Source organism: Crocodylus siamensis, chromosome 8 (assembly GCF_052110815.1).
Source record: "Crocodylus siamensis isolate JL-2025a chromosome 8, ASM5211081v1, whole genome shotgun sequence".
NCBI lineage: Eukaryota > Metazoa > Chordata > Crocodylia > Crocodylidae > Crocodylus > Crocodylus siamensis.
The window spans coordinates 67,461,110-67,481,968 of record NC_143402.1 but is presented as its reverse complement, the minus strand read 5'-3'; the positions used below and the strand labels follow the sequence as shown (position 1 = coordinate 67,481,968).

The window sequence follows — 20,859 nt, the reverse complement described above, 5'->3', positions numbered from 1 at the left end:
TATATAAAAGTTTCTTCCCCTACACTGATTTGTTCTGCTTGTAGTGGTACTGGGTACCAGCAAGTGCTTGTGAAAAATGTTGGTGACAATTTAAAGCAGTGATTCTTTACCTTTTTGGATGCAAGGCACCCCCCCCATAACCTTTCTGAATTCAGTGGCACCCCATTCCAAAAACGAATTTCACTAGTTTTTTAACTGTTGAAAGACAATAGAGTAATTCTTCCGTTGCAGAGAACTCAGACCACAACAGATAAGAATGTTTTCCCACTATAGTTTCATATTGGAAATCTCTGGGTTTAACCTGTGAAAGTGTTTGTACGCTTAGTCATACTTATATTTCATGGCATCCTGCAACACCCTTAGAAAGATCTTGTGGCACCCCAGGTTATCCTGGCACCCCAGTTGGAAAATCAGTGGTTTAAAGGAAGCCTATAGGTGTCAGAATTAGACTTTGCCTGGCAACCCTTATACTGGAGGGGGCAGCACATTGTGGGAGTATGAGAATTTTGCAGATCCAACAGCCTGTTTTTCAGTCCTAATGGCCTGTTCTTCTTATTTCCTCTCCAACTTTTCTGGCATTAAAAGTAAGCAGCTGAGTTTAGCTTCTTACTTGCTAGAAACCATGTTTAGAAAAGAGGAAGGGAGGGAGAATTGTCTTGTGCAAGACACTAGTTCTTTGCACACTTTAAAATTGTCGTCTAGGAAACAAAATGCCCTAGAGAAGGATGCAGGCATTTTCTTCTCCTCCTCCCCCACCCCTTTGCAGTGACATTAGCTGCACTTTCTGCTTTCCTTCAACTTCAAGCCTGAAGGGATTTTTAAGGCTGCATCCAAATATGCATGTGTGTGTGCAGCTGTGGAGAGAGGAACTGACATCTACTTACTGTCATGGTTGCCTTGAATCTCTGGCTGTAGATCTGGTTCCTTTTTCAATGTGGGAAACATATCCTCTGTGCTCATGTTATTAAAAGTAGGGCTTTGATTATGGTGATTTAGGCTTCTGGGGAACAGAATGACAGTAGCACACCAGAATTTGGTCATTACTGATCTCTGGCATTGATGTGAGGTGCATAACACATGGCTGACCCCAGGGTAGGAAATGCCACCTGCGAAGTTTGCTGTTGGGGGTCCTTACCTTGAATGTAAAGGCACAGCTGGTGCAAGTATTGTTACCTGCATATGGTCTTCCAGCGTTGTCTGACTAGCCAAGCCACACTGTGCTGCAGTGGGTAGTCCTTGGAAATGGCACCATTTGTAGCAGATGAGGAAGGCTGCCACCTGTTTCACTGTAGACAGATTGGATAAAGCCCTAAGGATCTTGTCAAACTGTCAGCATGGCCTTGGCAGGGCTAGGTTTGGGTGCCTTCAGGGTCTTTAGGTCAGGGTCATTGTTTCTTATTAATGTTGTGATAAAACTCAGAGATTCCAGTTGGGTTTGGGACCCCAAGAAAACAAGAACTGCACAGATGCATGCTTACAGGAGCTTGTTGCCTGCCTCAGGGGAGGTAAAGATGAAGTCTTCTCCATCACAGGGAGCTTCTCTGTGATGGCATCAGAACAAGGCAGTGGGATTGGTTCCTTCTCATCATCCTGAAAGTCTGTTGTCCTTTTTCTTGTAAGCTTGTTCTGTCTCTGCTTAATCTCTACCTTCCATAGGTTGCTTCCTAAATTTCAGTAAGTGGCTAGCCCCAGGGATGGTGCTGTTCTTAATAACCTGTAGTGCACCTTAGCTTGTAAGGCTCTGGCTCTTATGAATATTTGATGCTTAGAAGGATACTTGCTGCCTTCTGCACCCTGAGTGAGGCTGAGAAGCCCTGTTGGCAGCAAGAGGTGGGGTTGAGAACTTGGCAATTTGGAGCTGTAACCTTCCTGCACCATTTAGATAATTGTAAAATATCAAGATTGAAACCCCCAAAATTAAGTCATCTGTGCTGCTGTCTCCCAGGGATGTGCTCAGGGGGCTTAGGACTTGGTAGGTCTTTCCTGTCTCTACCTAATCTACTCCCCTGGACTGTGCAGTTCTTCCACCCTACCCTGTAGTAGCCTTTTTTTTTGTCAGCACTTTATCCTGTTTAATTTGCCATCTGCTTTTCCACAGCTCCCTGTCCACCAGCTTCATCCCACACCGCACACGCATGCACATCTTTCTGCACATGGGTCATGGGGTATCTGACTGTGTCATCTCCATCTGATGAATGGACCTTTCTTGCAGACATCTGGTGCAATCCTGTACAAACTTTCTTCTCTGTCTTCCCCCACCCTCCCATCCCTTTCCCCCACCCCCATCCGCTGCCTCCTCGCTGGATCTGCAGCGTGACTGGGAACAGGCTGAATTAATCAGCAGATTGGTGCTTCACTCTGCTGCTTCTGTCTCTTTCTCTGCAGCGCTGGGCTTTACGCGCTCACTCTCTCTCCCTCCCTCTCTCTTTTTCCGAGTGCAGCAACATTGGAAGTTGCTGTTGAAGGTTTGAAGTGGTGGAGGAATTTAGCCCAGATGCTGTTTAAACAGGCAGATCTGTGGATGTCCCACCAGGGCAAATGCCGCAAAGTAAGTTTCTCTCCCTTAACATTTCAATTCAAAATGGCTTTCCTTCTGCATCCTTCCCAATCCGATAGTGCATGAAGGGTTTGCAGGGTCTGGGGAAAGAGTTTTGGGCAGGATGTGGAATAGTGAATGGTGGCTTCAGATGTGGTGGGGCTTGTGGTAGGTGAGGATGGGGTGAAGAAGCTTTTCATTAAACCGAGACTATTATCATTAGACTTATGGAAGGGCTCGAACACAATTGCAGCTGCTGAGTCTTGCTTTGCTACTCCTATGTCCAGTGACTCAAGTTTAGCCATTTCTTTTCTGTGCTGTGCTCCTGCCCCTGGCAAGTGTGGCTGCAAGTGTGGCTAGTAGTTCACCTGCTAGATTGTGTCAGAACCTCTGTTCGCAAGGTCTTTCGGTAATGAATGAGGGAATGAAAGATGCACCAAAGTTTGAAAGATTACTGGCATCCTGTACCCCAGGAAGGCTGATTAACAGTCCCCTGGTGTGAATTCCACACTGGCATAAGGAAGTGGCATTCCCTTTGAAGGCAGAATAAATGTAGACCCCTTTCTCCCTTTGGAGCCAGGGAAATCCTGTATATAAGTAAATGATCATAATTAACTCACAACAATTACATGGTGCAGTACAGCTTCAGAGACCTCTACAAACACTAATGAATCCTACCAGGACCCTTGGGGAGTGCTGAGGTAACCAGGGTGGAGGATTTGCTGCTGCAAACAGGACCTAAGGGGTGGACTGAGCAAGACACAGATGAACATGGGGATGTTACCTGGAGAGTTGTCTCTTTTCCCTTTTGCTGTACCAAAGAGAGAGAGACTGTGTGGTTGAATGAACCAGAAAGCGCTGGGCTTTGCATTATCCATGCTGACTGGCTTGCAGTAGCTGTTTGCATCCAACTCTCTGCTTTAGAGCGAGCTTTTGAAAAACCATTGTTGGAATGTCATTATCTCTGTGCAGCTTGAATGTGTTTGCACCAAGATCCAACTCTGGTTTGCTGGTCCTGTTGTACTGCTGCTCTGGCTAAGGCTTCTGTAGCTTCATAGCCCCTGCTGATGCTGCTGAGTCTGTTCACAGCAGGAATCTGTTTGCCCTGTTTGTGCTGAATGGCAGGGGGCCTCGGAGCCTGCTTCAAATCGGAGCTCCTGCAGTCACCCACTTATCAGGTTCTTGGAGCTCCTTTGTCAGGGAGTGGGGGTGGTTGAGGCTGCCTTTCAAGCTGGTATTGCAGGTGAAGAAGGGAAATGGAGTTGTTGGGTGTCCTTCCCATTAATTTAGACCATGCTGTGCTGAGGGTCATAAAAACCCACAGACCAAACCAGGATGCATGGGCTTTGCCCTTGTCTAATTGGAGTCCCCTGGCAGCTGAGTCAGGGCTGCTGAACTCATGACATGTGACATCTAAATGATGTTGAATAGCTGCTGCCAGTGCTCTCCCTTGTGTCCTTCAGTTTATGGAAGATGTGGAAGGCAGGCAGGGGTCCTTGCAGGGGTGATGATGGGGTTCCTGGGTTTGCCTGCCTTTCCAAGATGCTGACATTGTCCTGGCATTCGGGGGTGTTGTGTGAGAGCACCCTGCTAAGCGAACCTGTTAATCACTATAGCCCTGCAAGGTAGGCAGGCATTATTCTCTCTGCCTCACAGAGAGGAAATTGCAGTGCAAAGCAACTGTGCTGGCATGATCTCTGTCTCCAGCATGCTCAAGAGCAACCAGGGTGGGGGTGGGGGTGGGGAACAGGGCTTTACCACCTTGTTTCCAAGCTTTGTATATGGGACTGGGGAGGCAGGGCAGGCCTGAAAGCACCACTCGCCAGGGATGCTTCTGTAGTAGTGTAGACCAGTGGCACCCAGCTTCTTTGGTTGGGGGCTGGATGGGCAGTACTCAGTTCCTCTGTGGGCTGGATCTAGCCAGTGGACCCCATGTGGTGCCCAGGGCAGGCTTGGCCCGGCTCTGATCCAGCTGTGCAGGGGAAGGGGATATGACCTGGCCCCAGCCTGGCCCCACTGACAGAGGGGGCCTGGCCTGGCCCCAGTCTGGTCAGGCAGAATGGAGGGGGTGTGGTCCAGCCCTGATCCAGTTCTATGGAGGGAGGCTTGTGGCCCAGCTTGGCCCCATCTGCCCCATGGAGTTGGGGATTTTGGCAGCAGGGAGTGGTAGTAGTACTGCCACTGCTCTCCCACTGCTGAATTTCTTGACTTGTGGGGAGCCCTGCAGGCTGGATCCCAAGGGTCTGTGGCCTGTATTTAGCCTGTGGATTGAAGGTTGGGGGCACCCCTAGTGTAGACCAGTGTTTTTCAACCCACGAGTCATAACCCAAAAGTGGGTTGCAAGAATATGTGAAAGGGTTGTGAACAAACTTTAAAAATGGATCAACAAACTTAAAAAATTAGTATTCCTTTAAAGGAGAAAAATGGGGAAACTGGATTTTCCCTTGCAGGCTGGCAGAGTTCAGCGTGCGACTAGCTGCTTACAGCCTTCCTCCCCCACACTCTGGGGGACTGGGGCCTGGGCCAGGGAAAAACAGGTCGGGAGTGAGGGGCACTGGGTCAGGACTGACCATAGATATCTATAAATGGGTCCTGGTACAAGAAAGGTTGAGAACCACTGGTGTAGACAAACCCTTAGATGCGTAATGCCTGGGTCACCAAGCCAGCATCATGCTGCCAGGTGTCAGCAATCAGACCTCATCCGAGCAGGCACTGAGCATTCATGAAGAGTGAGCAGGATTGCAGCAGAGGCCAAAGGTATAGGTAGCAGTAGTGAACTTTTGCACAGCGCAGCCCAGCCACTAGCTATGCCCACCACATAAACCTGCAGGGCAGACCTGCCCTTGCACACAATCTGATTATTAAGGCAACAACCACAGTTTGAGAGATCTAGTGTGCTGATGTGATGTTTGATTTGGAACAACAACAGAAATCCCTTTGTTGGTGCTAGTTTGCAACAAGAAATATTACCCCAGGAAATTGTATGCTGTAGCTGCCTTCCTCTGTGATGGGAACAATACAAATAGGTTGTGTGGTGCCTTATCCTCATCAAGGATCTTATTTACAATTCTGAATGCAAATGTCTGGTAAAGTCACTCCTCCTCATGTGCTTCTGAAACTGAATAGCACCTGTTTCAGAAAGGTCTGATCCATTAAATAGATTAAGAGTTTGCAAAATATCGCATTAAGTGATAAACAGCCTCTCTGTTTTCATCAGAAGAATGGAAAGCAGCCTCAGAAAAAAGGAGGAAATACCCAGTGACCCCATTTCTGGTCTCCACCGTTTTAATCTGGAAAACAAACAAACCGAAGCGTCGTGGAAATGAAATGTAACGGGTGCACTAGGCGTCATGTTACTAGAACAAGCTCCCATGCTTGAGTGAATTTTAGACACGGAATTACTACAGCTTGTGGAAAGTGAAGTTCCTAGCAAGTTTTCTGTCATTTCCTCTTCCTTTTAACTCTGTATTTTCAAGATTTATAGTTGGGTGCATAGCAAACTTCTTATCCTGTTCAGGGGAGAGTACCCATAGCTCCTGTTATATTGAAAAGGGAGGGGACCCTCTGATATCTGGCTCTAGGAAGTCATGCACATGCATATGCGGAAGCAGATGGAGAAGTGAATATTACAAATTAATGGCCATGTGTTTTGCTTCAGTGTTATTAAATGCATTTGGATACACAAGTCATTGATGCAACAGCTAGTTCTACCCATGTGGACATCTTTAATAGTTACAGGAAAGCCAAAGGGTTTTTTTCTTGGGTGAACTTGGCTAAGTACACTGCTATTTCTGACTGTCTCTTAATGGAAAGAGTGGAAGGAAATTTTTGGAGTGCAACAGGATGGCATACTAATTTGTGTGTGTGTGCACCCTGTGAACTTGCAAGCCTCAGCTTGCCTAGGGTACCTTTTTATTTTCAAATGAACTAGTAACATCCAACATCAAAATAGCAGATGGTGGGAAGGTAGTACTTTGGCTGGTAAACTGTCATGGCATTCTTGGGTGGCTCAGTATGTATTAGACGTGGTTAGGAATTTTCCATCGATCCGTCTTTTGACTTTTTTTTTTTTTTAAATGTTGCTTCCACGAAATTGAGAATTCATTTTTTTTCTACCCATAGGCTGATTGAAATTAAATATTTTATTTCCAAGTCAACCCGAATGCAAGCATTTTATTTTCTTAAAACAAAATTAGTTCACTGTGGGACAGGTCAACTTTCACCTTTGTTTACCTGAGCTGTCCTGCAGCCTCTTGGAAGCTGTAGTGTGGAAACCTTGTTTTCCTCTGTGGGGAGATAAGTCTCCAGGGGCTGAAGGAAGGAGCTGGAACTGTGGACATCCACAGATGACAATCACCATGGTCTGGAGAGAGCAGACAGCCAGCAGGGATGCTCAGGGGTAAGTTGACATTTTAGGGGGAGATAGAACAAGGCTGTTTTTTCTTCCTGTCTCTCCATCTGGAATGCCTCTTGAGGCCCATAAAGGAGGTTGTAAGGGGCAAAGGAGTTCCTTCTCTGAGAGCCAGAGTAGTTGCTCTGCACCAGGTATTCCTCCTTCGAGAATCCAGCAGATACTCAGCAGCCCCTCAGACTTCACCTGACCCATGGAGCAGCCTGTACTTGGGGATCTGCCAGACGATGCAGGCAGGGAGCCCCACTGCAGCAGCGGGACTCCTTCCTCACTTCCCCTCCCCAAGCCAGGACAGGTCAATTGACTGGAGAAGGCCAAGAAAGATTTATTGGTCCTGTGGCTGCTGCTTCTGCAGCATTGAGCTACCTTCATCTCTGTGCAACCCCCATCTCCTTCCTGTAGACCCCAGCAAACCTCTCAAACTGGGCAGTGGCTCTGTTTAACTCCAGTTCCTCCCCTCCGGTGCTTATATTTGTGGCTGAGTCGACCTGTAATTTAACAGGTGAGGATATTTGCTGAAAGAAGACGAAAGATGAACTCCCTTGCTCTTGCTTTCAGTCCCAGCTATGCCTGGTAGTTTACTTTAGCAAGTAAAATCACAAAAGCTTTCCTTTGCCTGCCTCCTGTGCTTTTTCTTAATAGCTGCTCTGCAGATTATAGCTTGGGGCCAGACAGAACATCATCCTCGGGGCAGCAGGCTGTAATCATTCCCTGCTTACCTGGCTCCTGTCATTCCTGTTGGAATGAGCAAGAATGAGAGACAGCAAGGGGTCTGCTCTAGAGAGGCACATAAGTGCTTTATAATGGCTCGCAAACTCCCCAGGCCTCTTGGGCCAACGAAGGAAGTCGCTGATTATTTTCTCTGTTGTATTTTCCCTTCTAAATTTACCTAGGCAGGAGTAGAGGGAAAGTGCAGCCTCCGGATGGAGTCTGGTGATATGGTACTGCTACTTCTTTTGGCATGACTTGGAATCCAGCCTTTTCTTTCAGCAGAGGAAGCCCTAGGCTGGACACAGGTGGTGGAGGAGGATGGCTTAGATGTCATTCATGCTCCTGTGACCGTTTGGCCTGAATCTCAACAGGATATTCTTCAAGATGCAGTTGAGGACATGCACACTAATGTGTTTGGAGAGGCAATGAGCCTGTTGCTACTGCATTTGCTTCCTCACAGATGGGTTCTCGGCCCATTCGTGCTGGAAAAACACTTGCCAATACTGAAAGGCTGAGGCCATTTCTCTAAAGAGCTTAAGGGCTGCCAGGTTTGCCACGTGACAAGTGTAAAGGTTTGTTTCAAAATACTTGAGATCTGGCCGTTAGTGGTTAGTAGCACAGCTGGTGGATGGTCAGAGTATGCAGATCTTACTGTGGAAACCTAGAGTGACCTATACCATGAGCTTGGGATGGCTATTCTTACTCATCTCCTTCATTTCTTGACTCCAAGCTTTATTTGCTGTTTCTGCCTTGAGATCCCAATATGCTGTCTGTGCGTCTGCAGGGAGCCTTTCCCTAAGTGTAACTGTGTCACTGCATCAGCAAAGTGCTCTACATTCTCCTGAGTGCTCTGTGTTTTTCAGCATCTCCCTGAGGTGGGGGAATGTATATTTTATGATCCTTCTCTCTTATTCTTCATCCCCACTCTCCTACATCATAATGCTATTTCCTTTTATCAATTTTTACAGCCTCCTGACTTCGCCTCAGAGGTCCTCTTCCTTCTGTACCCCTGCCCTGCACCACATATGCACTGCTCTAGAGGCAAAGCAATAGAAGTGTTCACCCTCCACGCTTGGAAGGGGCTGCAGGTAGCTCAGGGATCCACCCAGTCAAGTTTACGCCCACCTCTCCTTCACAGCATAGACCTTTTCTCTCCATAGAGAGAAAAGCTGTGTCCATACTAGACTGAAGCATGGACAGCACCCGTTAGCACTAAGGTCCCGGTCTTCTCCCAAACCTATGGATGTATCTGTTGGAATGTGCCTGGTTGTGCTGGTGTCGTTGGTGCTACTTTTTATTCTGTATAGTGGCAGGCAGCGCTGTCAGTCTTTGCCCTGTGGCTGGGAAAATGAGTACCCCTCTCTGTGAAGGCATTGGTGTGCCCCAAACAAGAAACTTATCCCCACACTTCCTCCTTTCTCCGGCACTCCTGTTTTCAGCATTCCCTTGGAGTCATAGCACGTGTAAGGCCAGCTGAGCTGCCTGCCTTCTTCCCCTCTGGGAATCTTTGTGAGACTCCTCTGTTTAGCCCTGCATTAATGTTACCCGAGCCACCTCCAAGAGAGACGTGGAACCGGTTCCTCTAATCCCTAGAACCAGTGAATGAAAATGAATTCCAGAGCGAATGAAAATTATGGCAGGACTATTTTTAGTTCTATCAAAGCTGTGACTGAAGCCACATCATCTGTCTCACTCTTGTATGAACTTTCTGCTTTGCTTGTTGCAAAATGCTTTATGAGTCTTCACCTTCTTAAAAGAGGGCAGGAGAGATGAGGTAGCTGGGTGGTGGAGGGGACCTAGGTTGGAGCATTAGGATGTCATCTTTTCAGACCCAGGTTCAAATTGTAGATTGGGTTATAAGTTACCCTAATAGTTCGGGTTTAGTTTTCTGGAAAGGTTAATGCACATCACAGAATCATCCCGGTCTGGAATAGGAAGAGTGGTGCAGATCAGAGTTGAGGTGCCCTTGTGGAGCTGTGAGCATGTGCATTTGAATCTTGAACAGTGGGAGGGCTGCAGGTTGAGGCAGAGGTCCATTGGCACAGCTACCTGCTGAGCCTGTGACTGCAGTGACAGGAGAAACTGAGCTCTCGGTGGAGCTGCATTGGCAGAGCTCTGGAGCGGGAGAGGGAATTTGCATGGTGCCTATCTCCATTGAGATGGGTTCAGGCCAATGATGTAAGTACTCTTTTATTCTTGTAAGCAGTGAAATTCACCTAAGCTTTTTCAAGGTGAGGGGCACCACGTGCTGTAGTGCATGTTAGTGCCTCCAGTGCATTTGCACCAGCCCTTCTACATGCACTCCTGAAGAGTTTTCTTTTCTGTTGCTCCATTGTGCTTTGTGTTGTCTACCAGTTCTGTATCCCCTTTTGCTACTGAATTCCTATACACTGCTAAATCAGCTCTCAAATTGTCAATTCAGTTGTCCAGTTTGCAGAGCTGCCTGGATATCTAATGGAGAAAAGCTACAACAGCACGGCTATTTCCTGATCCAACAGTTTCTTCACAAACCCACTGTCCAGGATCTGAAACTAAACAACCTCAGATTCCTTAAGGCTTGATTGTAACAGTCATGGAATGTGGCAGGGAAGTGTGAGCTTTTAATTAGGAGTGACATGAGGTCTGTTGTCATCAAATGGCCCCTTGTCCTCTCTTTCTGTAGCCACTTTCAGTAGCCTGCTGCTGCAGAGTCATATGGTCATCCTAATCTTTCTGGGGTGTAGCCAGAACTTCTCAGTTCCCCCTTCTCCATTTTCCTCCCACTCATGTCTTTCCATGCTTCCTCTTGTTCATCTCCCCGAATTCTTCATCCCTTTCTTGATTTATACAACTGGGGGTAATAACATGGAGGTGCTAAAGCATATTCATGCTAAAGAAACGCATCACATGTGACACAGATTCTAACACAGTTGTCTATCATGTGTTGCTCTTTTTGGTTTTGTCTCAGATTTGGGATTCTGTGGGTAAGTGGACAGTTTTTATATCTGATTGAAAATGGCATGGAGAGGACTTGAGGGCTTGCATGTCTATCACCCCAGAGAGGTTATCTCACCTAGGGTGGCTAGCTGCCTGGAGATCATTGGTAACCTGCTCTTGGTTAACTACATGTAGTTCCTTACCAAGTCCTAGCAATTCAAACCTTTTCCAGTCAGATGCTTTTGACTCCTTGATTGGTTGTGCAGATCTGCTGTGCTGGAGTATTTGCTTGAGGGTTCAGCAGTGTGCTTTAGTTGGCTTGGCTTTAGTGAGTCGAGCAGGCAAGCAGCGCACAGCTGGTTAGTCAGCAGTTCATGGGAGGGTGAGAAGATTATTGTAGGGGACTTCAAAGCATTCCAGAGATGGCATGCTTGGCATCAGGAACAAACCAAGAAAGATGAGTGAAGCGCTAAATGGACTGTTTTCTGCTGCCCAGAATGAGATCACCTCAAGTTTGGGCCTGACCACAAAGAAAGCCCTCACTGTCCTGCGAGACCAGTTGTCAGCACTGCTGGAGGGACATCAGAAGGAGAGGAAGAAGGTGACTTCATGGAAGGTAAAGCACAAAGAAATCACAATGTTATGCGTTATTCCCGTACTCAGACTATGACTCTGGGTTGACTGAAAGGCAGTTGCAGCTCTGAGAAGAGGGGTGGCCAGACTGTGGCATGAGTGCCGCCAGTGGTCTGGGCAGTTTTAGTGTGGCACACAACAGAACAGGAAGGGAACTGGCAGGTAGAGCAGGAGATCAGGCAGGGACTACAGAGTAAATGAACAGAAAGCAGAGCAGCAGATCAGGACGAGGATCAGGGGTGGCACGTGGGGAGGATGTTAATTTGTGTCACGTCTGCCAAAAATGTTGTTCCCTACTGTCCTAGCACTTTTCAAGGGGTGGGAGTAGGGCGGTTGGTGGTTGGAATTGGGGGAGCATGGATCTCCTCTGCAGCTGGACTCTTGTGGAGTTTTACAGGAGCTTAACTTCAACCCTAAGATGCTCAAGAGTTGCAAATGCTGGTGCTTCTGGTCAGTCAGTCTTTCCTGCTAGTGTTAGGAAGATCTTGGATGTGGGCTACCCCTTGCCCCTGCCTTCAAGACATTTGTAAAATTAGGGCTTGGCTGTGTTTGAAAATGATGCCTATAGAAGAAGGCTCTAAAATCATTTCTGCAGTAGGTGAATGGGGTTGTTGGCATGGGGCAGGGGGTGTGAAAGGCTTGGGAAGCCTAGCACAATGTCCTGGGTGGCCTATCCATTGAATACAAAACTCCAGTGTTTTTGTTTGTAATAATTACAGTTGAAAATATTGCTGTTCTCTCCTCTGGATCAGTGAAAACAGGGCAGCCTGGCACAGATGCTTTTTCATTGTTTCAGTGCTGCAAGGCGGCCAGTGTTCAGGCAGACCAGGCATCCAAACAACTGCTGGTGCTTTCGAATTCAGATGAGCGCTGTCTGGGGAAGCTTTCTTCTTTTGAGGGTTTTTTGCAAACTTTGCTGCACTCCCCAGTGATTCTTGCTGACTGCTGCCTTCCTCTCACTTGTATATTCTGCTTTTTAAAGAGCTGCATCTGCGTTTTCTTCACGCCAACTCTCTTTGAGGCTCTTTCCTTTTGTAGGAGGTGTGGAGGAGCAGTTTCCTGTACCATGGTAACCGTTGCTCCTGTTTCCATTGGCCGGGTGCATCTCTAATGCTGCTGGCAGCGGTGTTGCTACTATGCTGCTATGGGAGCCAGCCACAAGGGAGGTAAGCAAAAAGCCTTTCCTAGTGGACTGAAAGGGGCTGGTTTTAAACTGTAGAGTTGGTGCCTGTAGTTGACTTCTGCGAAGAAGTCTACAGCAAAGACTCCTGTTGGGAGTTGGTTAATCTCCCCTGTACTTGGAGATGCAACTGCCCTTCAGTTCCATAGATGTTCCCAACAGGACAACGAGCCCTTCATGCTAGGAGTTACGTGCCCCTCCTGCAGTTTACTAATTCTTCTAATGCCCTGGGTTTGGAGCGATGAGACAATTCTGGAGCTGCACTGGGGCTGGCGCTGTCTTGTGGAAAAGTGCAGAGTCCAGTCACCAGGGCCTTACCATTCCCTGGTGGCATTTTTGTAAGGGTTTTTTTTTTTTTTTTAATTGAAGTAAGTGATCCTGGATCTCTCTGATGGAAACCAAAGCACGCCTTTGTGCCTCTGTTCTTTTTGAAGAGCTAAGTCTGGGAGATAAAAAGATCAATACCATGTGCATCTTCACTTAGGAAGTGTGGGGAATGTATTTAGCACCTTTGCTCAACAGTCTTTTGGTTTCTTTCCATTCGCCCCACAAAGCCAAGGTGCTGAGATCGTGAATGCCCTGGCTCTCTTCCTCCTCCTCCTCCTGGACCTCTTCCTGATTGGGCGGCAAGAAAGGCTGAAGTGCAGAGAGGTTGAAAGGAGGCTTCAGACCATCATTGATAAGATAAACGGTGAAATTTCTCTCCTTCACTTCCCATTTGTATTGTCAGCTATAGCTTCTTCCTTTCTTAGACGTTTGTCCAAAGTTGAGGACTTCTGTTACCTGTGTTTAGTTTTGTCCCATCTTGCACCCTTTAGATGGGGAATTTTGAGCCATGATATCGCCATGTGCTGCAAACCTTCACATTGTAAGGCAGATGGCCATTATGTCTTTGCACTGGAATAATTCAGACCCAGAGCCTTCCATAAATATATCTTCCTTCCAGCAAATGGTGAGAGAAGAGAGATTTATGGACAACCCCTTCCCCACAGGAGATAGGGAGATGGGAACCCTTTTAACCAGGGCAAGAGCCCTGAGGAGTCTGTGCCTGGCAAAGGGACAAAGCAGTCCTTTCAGCATGGGGACTTCTGGGACGTGCTCTTAAGCTTTGACTAGTTTAGGTTTAACTTAGCATTACCTGGGGTCTGTTTTGTGGTGGAAATGGGCTGTGGATAGTTGTAGGAGATGGACTGTAGAAAAAGGTAATGACAGAGGGTTGTGAGGACTGTATGGGATTAGTACTGAAGAGCTTGCTTACCACAGTGAGATGCAAATCCCTTGATGCTCACCAGTCTTCTCCAACAGGGCTCTTCCCTTATGTGCTTCTCCATTCCATACACTTTCAGATATGCTGACAGATGGCAAGGAGGTAAAGTGGCCAGATTCCATGTACCCCGACCTTCACATGCCTTATGCCCCATCTTGGTCCCTCCACTGGGCTTATAGAGATGGTCATCTTGTCAACCTACCTGTCAACCTGTTGGTAGAGGGAGACATCATTGCCTTGAGACCAGGACAGGAATCCTTTGCCTCTCTGAGGGGCATTAAGGTAACTCGACTGTCCTGTTTTTTCTCATCTGTCACCATTGTTTCCATGGATGTTTGTGCAGGTAGCCAGTTGACTAGGCATGCAGTTTTCTTGGTGTGCATTTGATTTCTTCCTACTTTGCCTCCTCAGCCCTGCCAAAAATCCAACAGCACAGACACACAAATAATACCAGAGCACGATACTTATCTCCCCCAGGACAGGAGGGTGTGTATTATGTTTTGATCATTGCAAACCCACGTGAATGGATTTGTACCTTCCTATTTGAAAACATTTGGTGTTGCTGTTGTTCTAGAAAATGGACCTGAGGCAGAAAAATCACTGTCACTAAAGGAGACTTTGTTCCAAGCACTCCTCTCTGTGGATTTGCTGTTCTTGCTTTGCGGACAGAACTCGGGATGAGATCAATGAGAATTTAACACAGTACTAGGTGTGGAGAGCATGCCCTTTGGATGAAAAAGGGGAAATTTTATTTTGTGTTTGATATGGAGAAATACAGACTTGTCTGTATTGGCCCTCACCCCACTGCTCTCTTATTTTAGAAAGTACAGGATATGTGGAGTCAAAGTGGATGCAGAGCATTGGAATTATGATCTAAGGAAAAAAATGATTTTTGAGCAGGGGGAAATGTTTTTAGGCTTTTAGGTTGGACAAGTGATCTCTTGTCTAGAGTGATCATTATAAAATCTTGCAGCTGCTGCTGATAAAATCTTCAGGCTCCATAATCATTTTAGGGAATCTTGAAAGGTGGGGGAATGGCCAGTACTGGAGGGAATATACATTGGGCAACATTTTAGCTTCCATAATTAGCCCTGGATAACAACAAACTAAAAACATCCTCTTGCTTTATAAACCTCTCCTTCATCATGCTTGGATATGCTCTGTTTTGCCCTTAGCAATAATGTTGCAAAAGAGGCAATGAGGTCTAGTTTTCCTTTTTTGCTCTGAAAGCTGTTCTTGGAGAATGGAAACTTAAGGGAAGATGCGTTTACTGAACAGGATGCATTTGATGGTACAAACAGAAACTTTTGACATAACAAAGAGAAGGCTTAGATTAGAAATGTGTAATGGTATATGGGGAACATTCCTAAATAGATGTGTTGGAGGGAAAAAAGATTAAAAAACCCATTTGATGCTTCTGAAGCATCTTTTAGTCAAGGAGCTCACATAGTTTTCACAAACATTTAAATAATTAAGCTCCTGAACTCCAGTGAGGTGGTAGGTAAGGGAGTTAGCATGGATTCTCAGCCTCTGCATATAAGCATTTGCATCTGGATGGGAATACAGTAGCTGTTCGTCCATACCAGTTTAGTATAGGAGGTAAGGGAAAAAATGTCATATCTTGTTTAGACTGAGGAATTACTATAGTTAGAGAACTGAGATTTGGCTATGGCATGAGAATTAACTTGTTGCTCTTGCATAAAAGCACTCTGGGAATCTTCCATGGGCACAAAGAGCAGGATTTAGTTTTTTGTACAAGCAATAAAACATAAGAACCCTCTAAGTCTGGAAGTAAAGTACTAACCCCTTGGGAAGATGGAGTGCTTTGTTTTGCAAGAAAGATTTAGAAATTATTTAAGTTATTTTCATTGCTTTTTGTTGTAACTTCCACTCCACTCCATATGAAATAGCTGTGTGCAATAGTTAGGTTCTTGGGTAAGTGCTGCATTTTGTGACCATATTGTAAGGCACTGGGAGAGTGAACTGTAGGAGGAATGGGGGGGTCACTTACGGTGAGAATAATCTTGCTGCATCAGAATACCAGTACCTTTCAGGAGGTTTCCATTGAGGCAATGATGGTGCAGCCTTGGGGCCCTCTTTCTCCCTTTCTTTCATTTACTAACAGGATGATGAGCACATTGTTCTGGAGCCAGGAGACCTGTTTCCCCCTTTCTCTCCTCCACCTTCCCCAAGAGGAGGAGTGAAGAAAGGACCTCAGAATCCTCAGCTGTATCGTCTCTTCCGTGTCTTGAAGACCCCAGTGATAGATAATGTCCGGTAGGCTAAACACTGTTCCAAAGGTCTATGCAGCTTGCCTTGATTCGAGCTGTAGCTTTACATCAGTTTTTCCCAGTCCCGTCCGGGTACCTTTCAACAGACAACGTTACCTCTTTTTTCCATTAAATTCTTGGACCTCTGGGGCTATGACTTCTGCTGGACATCTTCACTTATTCTCAGCAGCTGTTAAGCCAGGTAGAAGCACAAAGCCGTGCTTTTGAAATTCCTAGTTCAGCTCTTCATTTGCAGGTTGAAATTTGGGATGTTGGCAGGGAGATTTAAGAATTCATGTTTTTGATGGCTAGCCTTACCATTGGCCCTACTTTTATATATGATGTTCTAGAATTTTATTATTATTTTAAATTTCCATTTCAGACTTGGCGATCACACTAAAAGTATCTGTCAACCCTCTAACCAAGGGTGGCATCTCTGAACCATGGGTTCTTGGGTGTGGATCTGTAGAAAATGTTAACCTCCACCACCATCAAAAGGAGAGGATCTACAAGAAAGGGAATGCTAGCTACTGGATGAGAAAAGGAAGAAGTGAGGACAGGCTGCAGTTGGCAATGAGGCAGAGTATCATTATTACTGAGTTTGCTTCAGCAGTGAGCCTAAGTGCAATTTGAGAAACTGTGTGGGAAATGATCTATTCTGTAACACTACTGACCTTTCAGCTACAAAAGGGTAGGTCTTTTGTGGATGATGTTTTAGGTGACCTGAGGAAGAATGTCTTGCATTCAAGAGCTTGTCTAAAACTATCCCAAGTACCTAGTTGGTCCAATAGAACAGAGGTTTCCAACGCCTGGGCCGCGGCCCGGTACCAGGCCGTGAAGGGTTGGCTGCCGGTCCACAGGAGAGTTAGCGGCCAGACTGGGAGTCCGGAAGTGACTGGCATACTGCAGACCGGCAGTCAACTCTTTTTCATACTGTATATAAAAGCCCTAACATTGCATCTTAACATTGCCTAGTTTAAAAAAAACGTTGGCTGCCGGTCTGCAGTATGCTGGTCACTTCCAGCCTGCAGTTTGCTGGTCCGGGGTCACTTCCGGCCTGCGGTCTAAAAAGGTTGGGAACCACTGCACTAGAAGTTATCACCCTAAGAAATCCTTGCCTCTTGTTTTAGAATAAACTAATTCATCCTTGGGATTTAATCTGTCACCCAGCACCTTTCTGGCCAGCTGGCTTCTGACTGCCTGGCTTAACAGCTGGCACTTCCTCTCTTATCAGAAGTGTAGATTAGAGTTTGAAAGCTGCAGTTCACCTGCTTAGTAGCCACAGAGAGCCTGCTGACTAACATTTAAATGTTTCCCAGCATTAAATGAAATGGAATACCTGGCTTTGGGTCTCTGGGACATCAACCTTTTCCCAGTCCTGGAGAATGGAGACACTATTCTGATCAAGATCAACTAAGTGGATTACAGTGTTGAAAGATGCAGTGTTAGGGCTTTGAGACTGTTGGCTGGGATTCCTAACTAGTCTCTGTTTCAGATGGTGCCTGGATATGGCTTTGTCCCGTCCTGTGACAGCTCTGGATAATGAGCGGTTCACAGTGCAGTCAGTGATGCTGAAGTATGCTGTTCCTATTGTATTGGTAAGTCTGATTTTTAAGGTCCCTATTGCTTTTGACAGTGTTGTTCCAGAGTTGGCAAATAAGCAAGTCAGGACTAGCTCAATTAGAAGTTAAGAACCTCTGGCCTTCAATGAGAAGTTCCAGCCTTTATGGGAAGTTACAACTCTTACAGCTGGCCTTACATTTACTTTATATTGCTTAGAGAAGTACAGTGAAAAATAGGTGAACAGCCTTTATCTAGCTGTGAGAATGGGGGTGAAGACTGGAAATATAGCATCAAATCCACTGTGTCTTACAGGCTTTTTCTAGACCAGGAAATGTTACAGGGATCAGGGACTCTCTTGTTCCAAGTGGAGTGATTTGCTGATGGTCTCTCTGTTGGAATGACAGGCTGGCTTCTTGATCACCAATGCTGTGCGCTTCATTTTCAAGGCTCCTGGAATTGCTTCCTGGCGGTACACCCTTCTTCAGCTGCAGGTAAAGGAAGATCATATTGAGCCCAACCCCACTCCCTCCCCAACCAGAGTACACTTCCCTTTGTCCTCCAGCATCTTCTTCCTTGTTCATCCAGGTCACAGGTAAGCTCTCTGAGGAGCAGTGAGCACAACAGCACCTTCTGCCTACAGTTGCCCTCAGGGTGGGCTGTACGCTGTTTGCTCAAGAATTTTTCTTTTCCATATTAAAGGCTTGATGCCAAGTCCAGTGTGAAAAGTGATTGCAAGTACATATTAATTTCTGGCTGCCTTCTTGGTGGCAAATCCCCAAATGACATGTGTATCTTTAACTTCTGTGCTCCTCACTGCTTTGCACTCCTTTTTGGTCCTTAATATCTTGCTCCTTTGTTCCTGTTATTGCCTCCATCTATCCTCCTGAAACATCAAAGAGGAGGTCACATGGCATGGCTGAGGTCTAGTTGTGCCTTTTCTCTGCCTCGGTGGTGACCTGGGATGGATTTTCAGGTGAATGGTGTCCTGCCCATCCTGCCGCTGCTCTTTCCTGTCCTGTGGGTTCTTGCTACTGCCTGTGGAGAAGCCAGAGTCTTGGCACAGATGAGCAAAGCCTCACCCACCTCACTGGTAAGTATCTTCTTACATCAAGCTGTTGGGTTCAGGGTGGTGAAAGTTTGAGAGAGAGGCTCAGTGGGCTGTTTGTTTAGTGGGTGAATCCACAGAATGATTAAAAATAATACGGATGAGCAGTGCCTGGGTTCTGTTTAGTTTATCTCCCTAGGGAAAAGTGCAGCATGATCTCCTACAGACCACACTCAGGTCTTCTGCTTAGTCCCAAATGACCCAAGGAGGATGGGAGGCTTCAGCTTGTTTTCCTGGGAGATGATTACACAGTTCAAGAGATCCACAGAAGACAAATATATTCTATGGACGAGTAGAGAGCTGTGTACCTTATCATGCAAATCTAAATGAAAATAAATGCAATGTAGTGGTTATAATTAAGGATAATTTACTTGGTGGAAGTGGCTGAGTGCTCCAAGTTCCTCTTTAAGGTGCTGCTCTTCCATGTAGGGTGGGAGCCATTTCTTGAGGTCCTGGGGCTTGTGAGATGGGTGTGATTTAGTGCAGCAAGTTAGGACTAAGTGAAGTCTCTTGTGGAGGAGATGATTCATTCTGGAGGATGGGTGTTAATGGGACTCTTTTTTTCTTGTAGAGCCTGGTGGGGTTCAAATCATGAACTTCGTCAGGCAGAAGCTGATGACGTGATAGGCATCAGAAACCTACCTATCCACTCCCAGTGGTGGTACTGGTCAGGTGCATTACAGTGGTCTTGCCTTCCTCTAACCTCTGTTATGAAGTATCTGCCTTAGACACAGTTCCTCACTTCCCTGACACTTTGTCCTTCCTTGGATGCCATGGCATTAGTCTATGGTGCCTACTCTCTCCCTTGAGCATCAGTTTCAGTCACATCCATGGGAGTTACTTGTATCCTGTAGGTTGGAGTGGGACAGAGATTACATCCCTCAGTAGCACTAGCCTGCTGATTCATCTCCTTTGAGTGGTTCCCCCTCTTGCCCTTTGCCCACTCAGCTTCTCTCCCTGGATCTGCCCTTTGGCAGAGTGATATTGGAGCTCCTTGTCTTCCCTTCTCCATTGCCATTGATGCTGCTTTCATCCATCACCCATGCTTGCATCATGAGTGTGCTCTTTTCCATCTCTTCCCTTCTTCCCATGTGTCCAAGCAGTCCATCCACTTCAGCCAGTTCTTTCTCCGTGGTTTCTTACACATGGTCCTTCCTCCTTGTCCCACAGAACAAGCTTTGTGGTGTTCCTTGGTCACTTGCACCTTGACTAGGGCAGTCTTCTCTTTGGCTTCTTCATTTTCCACCTTCCTTTCTTCCACTTGGTTCAGAATGTAGCAGGTAAGATCTTCTTCCTCTCCAGTCATCAGTACCATGTTATTCTCCTCCCCTCATCTCCCACAGCCTTCCTCTACCCTTATCTAGTCCAAGCTCTTGATTTGTAGACTTTTAAGGCTTGAAGGGACTATTGAGATCACTTTGTCAGACCTTGTGGAGAGTGCAAATTATAGGAGTTTGCTGAATGAATTTCAGCTTTGCAGCCAATAAATGTGGTTGAATTTTGAGCACATCTCTTCTAAAAGAATCCAATCTTGAGTTAAAAAATGTTCAAGGACAGAGAATCTAGCACAATTGTGGTAAGTTATTCCAATAGCTATTTATTTCTCTTCTCCGTTAAAAGATTGCACCATATTTCTAGTCTGGATGCGTTTGACTTCAGTTTCCAGCCATTGAATTCTTGTTATGCCTTTTTCTGCCAGATTGAAGAGTACTTTATCATATTCTGGTTCCCTGAGTACCTAATTATAGCCTGTGATCAAATCACTTCATAACCTTCTCTTTGCGCTAAATAGCTTGGACACTGACTCCTTCAGTAGTAGATATATTTTCCAATCTTTTAATAATTTTATTGACTTTTCTATGCATCTACCCATTTTTATCATCATTCTAGAATTGAGTACCAGGATGGGACCACATATTAATCAGTAATGTTCATGCCAGTGCTAAATTCAGAATAATATAACCTTCCAACTCCTACTTGTCATTTCTTAGTTAATACATCCAAGGATCACATTGGACCTTTAAGACTGTGTTGCAGGGTCAGTTTAGGTTGAGCTGAATATCCACAGTGACCCCTGCCTCCAGTCACTGTTTCCTGAAATAGTCCCCCTTCCTATAAGTACATCTTGCATTTTTTGTTTTTCTACGTATGGTCATATTGAAATGCAGATTGCATGCTTGCACCCAATTTACCTAGTGATGTAGGTGGCTCTGGCTTAGTGATCTGCCTTTTACGTTATTTACTATTCTTCCAGTATACCTGCAACC

The 20,859-nt window shown here is 46.0% G+C and overlaps 1 protein-coding gene across 7 annotated transcripts in view; it reads left to right on the top strand.

The window, feature by feature from the left end:
- The window catches only part of TMEM94 (transmembrane protein 94), a 64,144-nt gene that overhangs the window by 18,648 nt on the left and 24,637 nt on the right, over nucleotides 1-20,859 (top strand). For 4 of the 7 annotated variants that reach the window (XM_090061149.1, XM_090061148.1, XM_090061146.1 and 1 more), the window contains exons 3-10: nucleotides 11,071-11,190; nucleotides 12,246-12,373; nucleotides 12,942-13,078; nucleotides 13,734-13,936; nucleotides 15,780-15,931; nucleotides 17,420-17,522; nucleotides 17,892-17,978; nucleotides 18,461-18,577. In XM_090061149.1, coding sequence (XP_089917275.1) covers nucleotides 11,071-11,190; nucleotides 12,246-12,373; nucleotides 12,942-13,078; nucleotides 13,734-13,936; nucleotides 15,780-15,931; nucleotides 17,420-17,522; nucleotides 17,892-17,978; nucleotides 18,461-18,577 — 1,047 coding nt within the window. Of the gene's footprint in view, nucleotides 1-2,479; nucleotides 2,549-11,070; nucleotides 11,191-12,245; nucleotides 12,374-12,941; nucleotides 13,079-13,733; nucleotides 13,937-15,779; nucleotides 15,932-16,306; nucleotides 16,503-17,419; nucleotides 17,523-17,891; nucleotides 17,979-18,460; nucleotides 18,578-20,859 lie in introns of those variants that run through there. The other 3 variants (XM_090061152.1, XM_090061150.1, XM_090061151.1) reach the window with 3 other exon arrangements.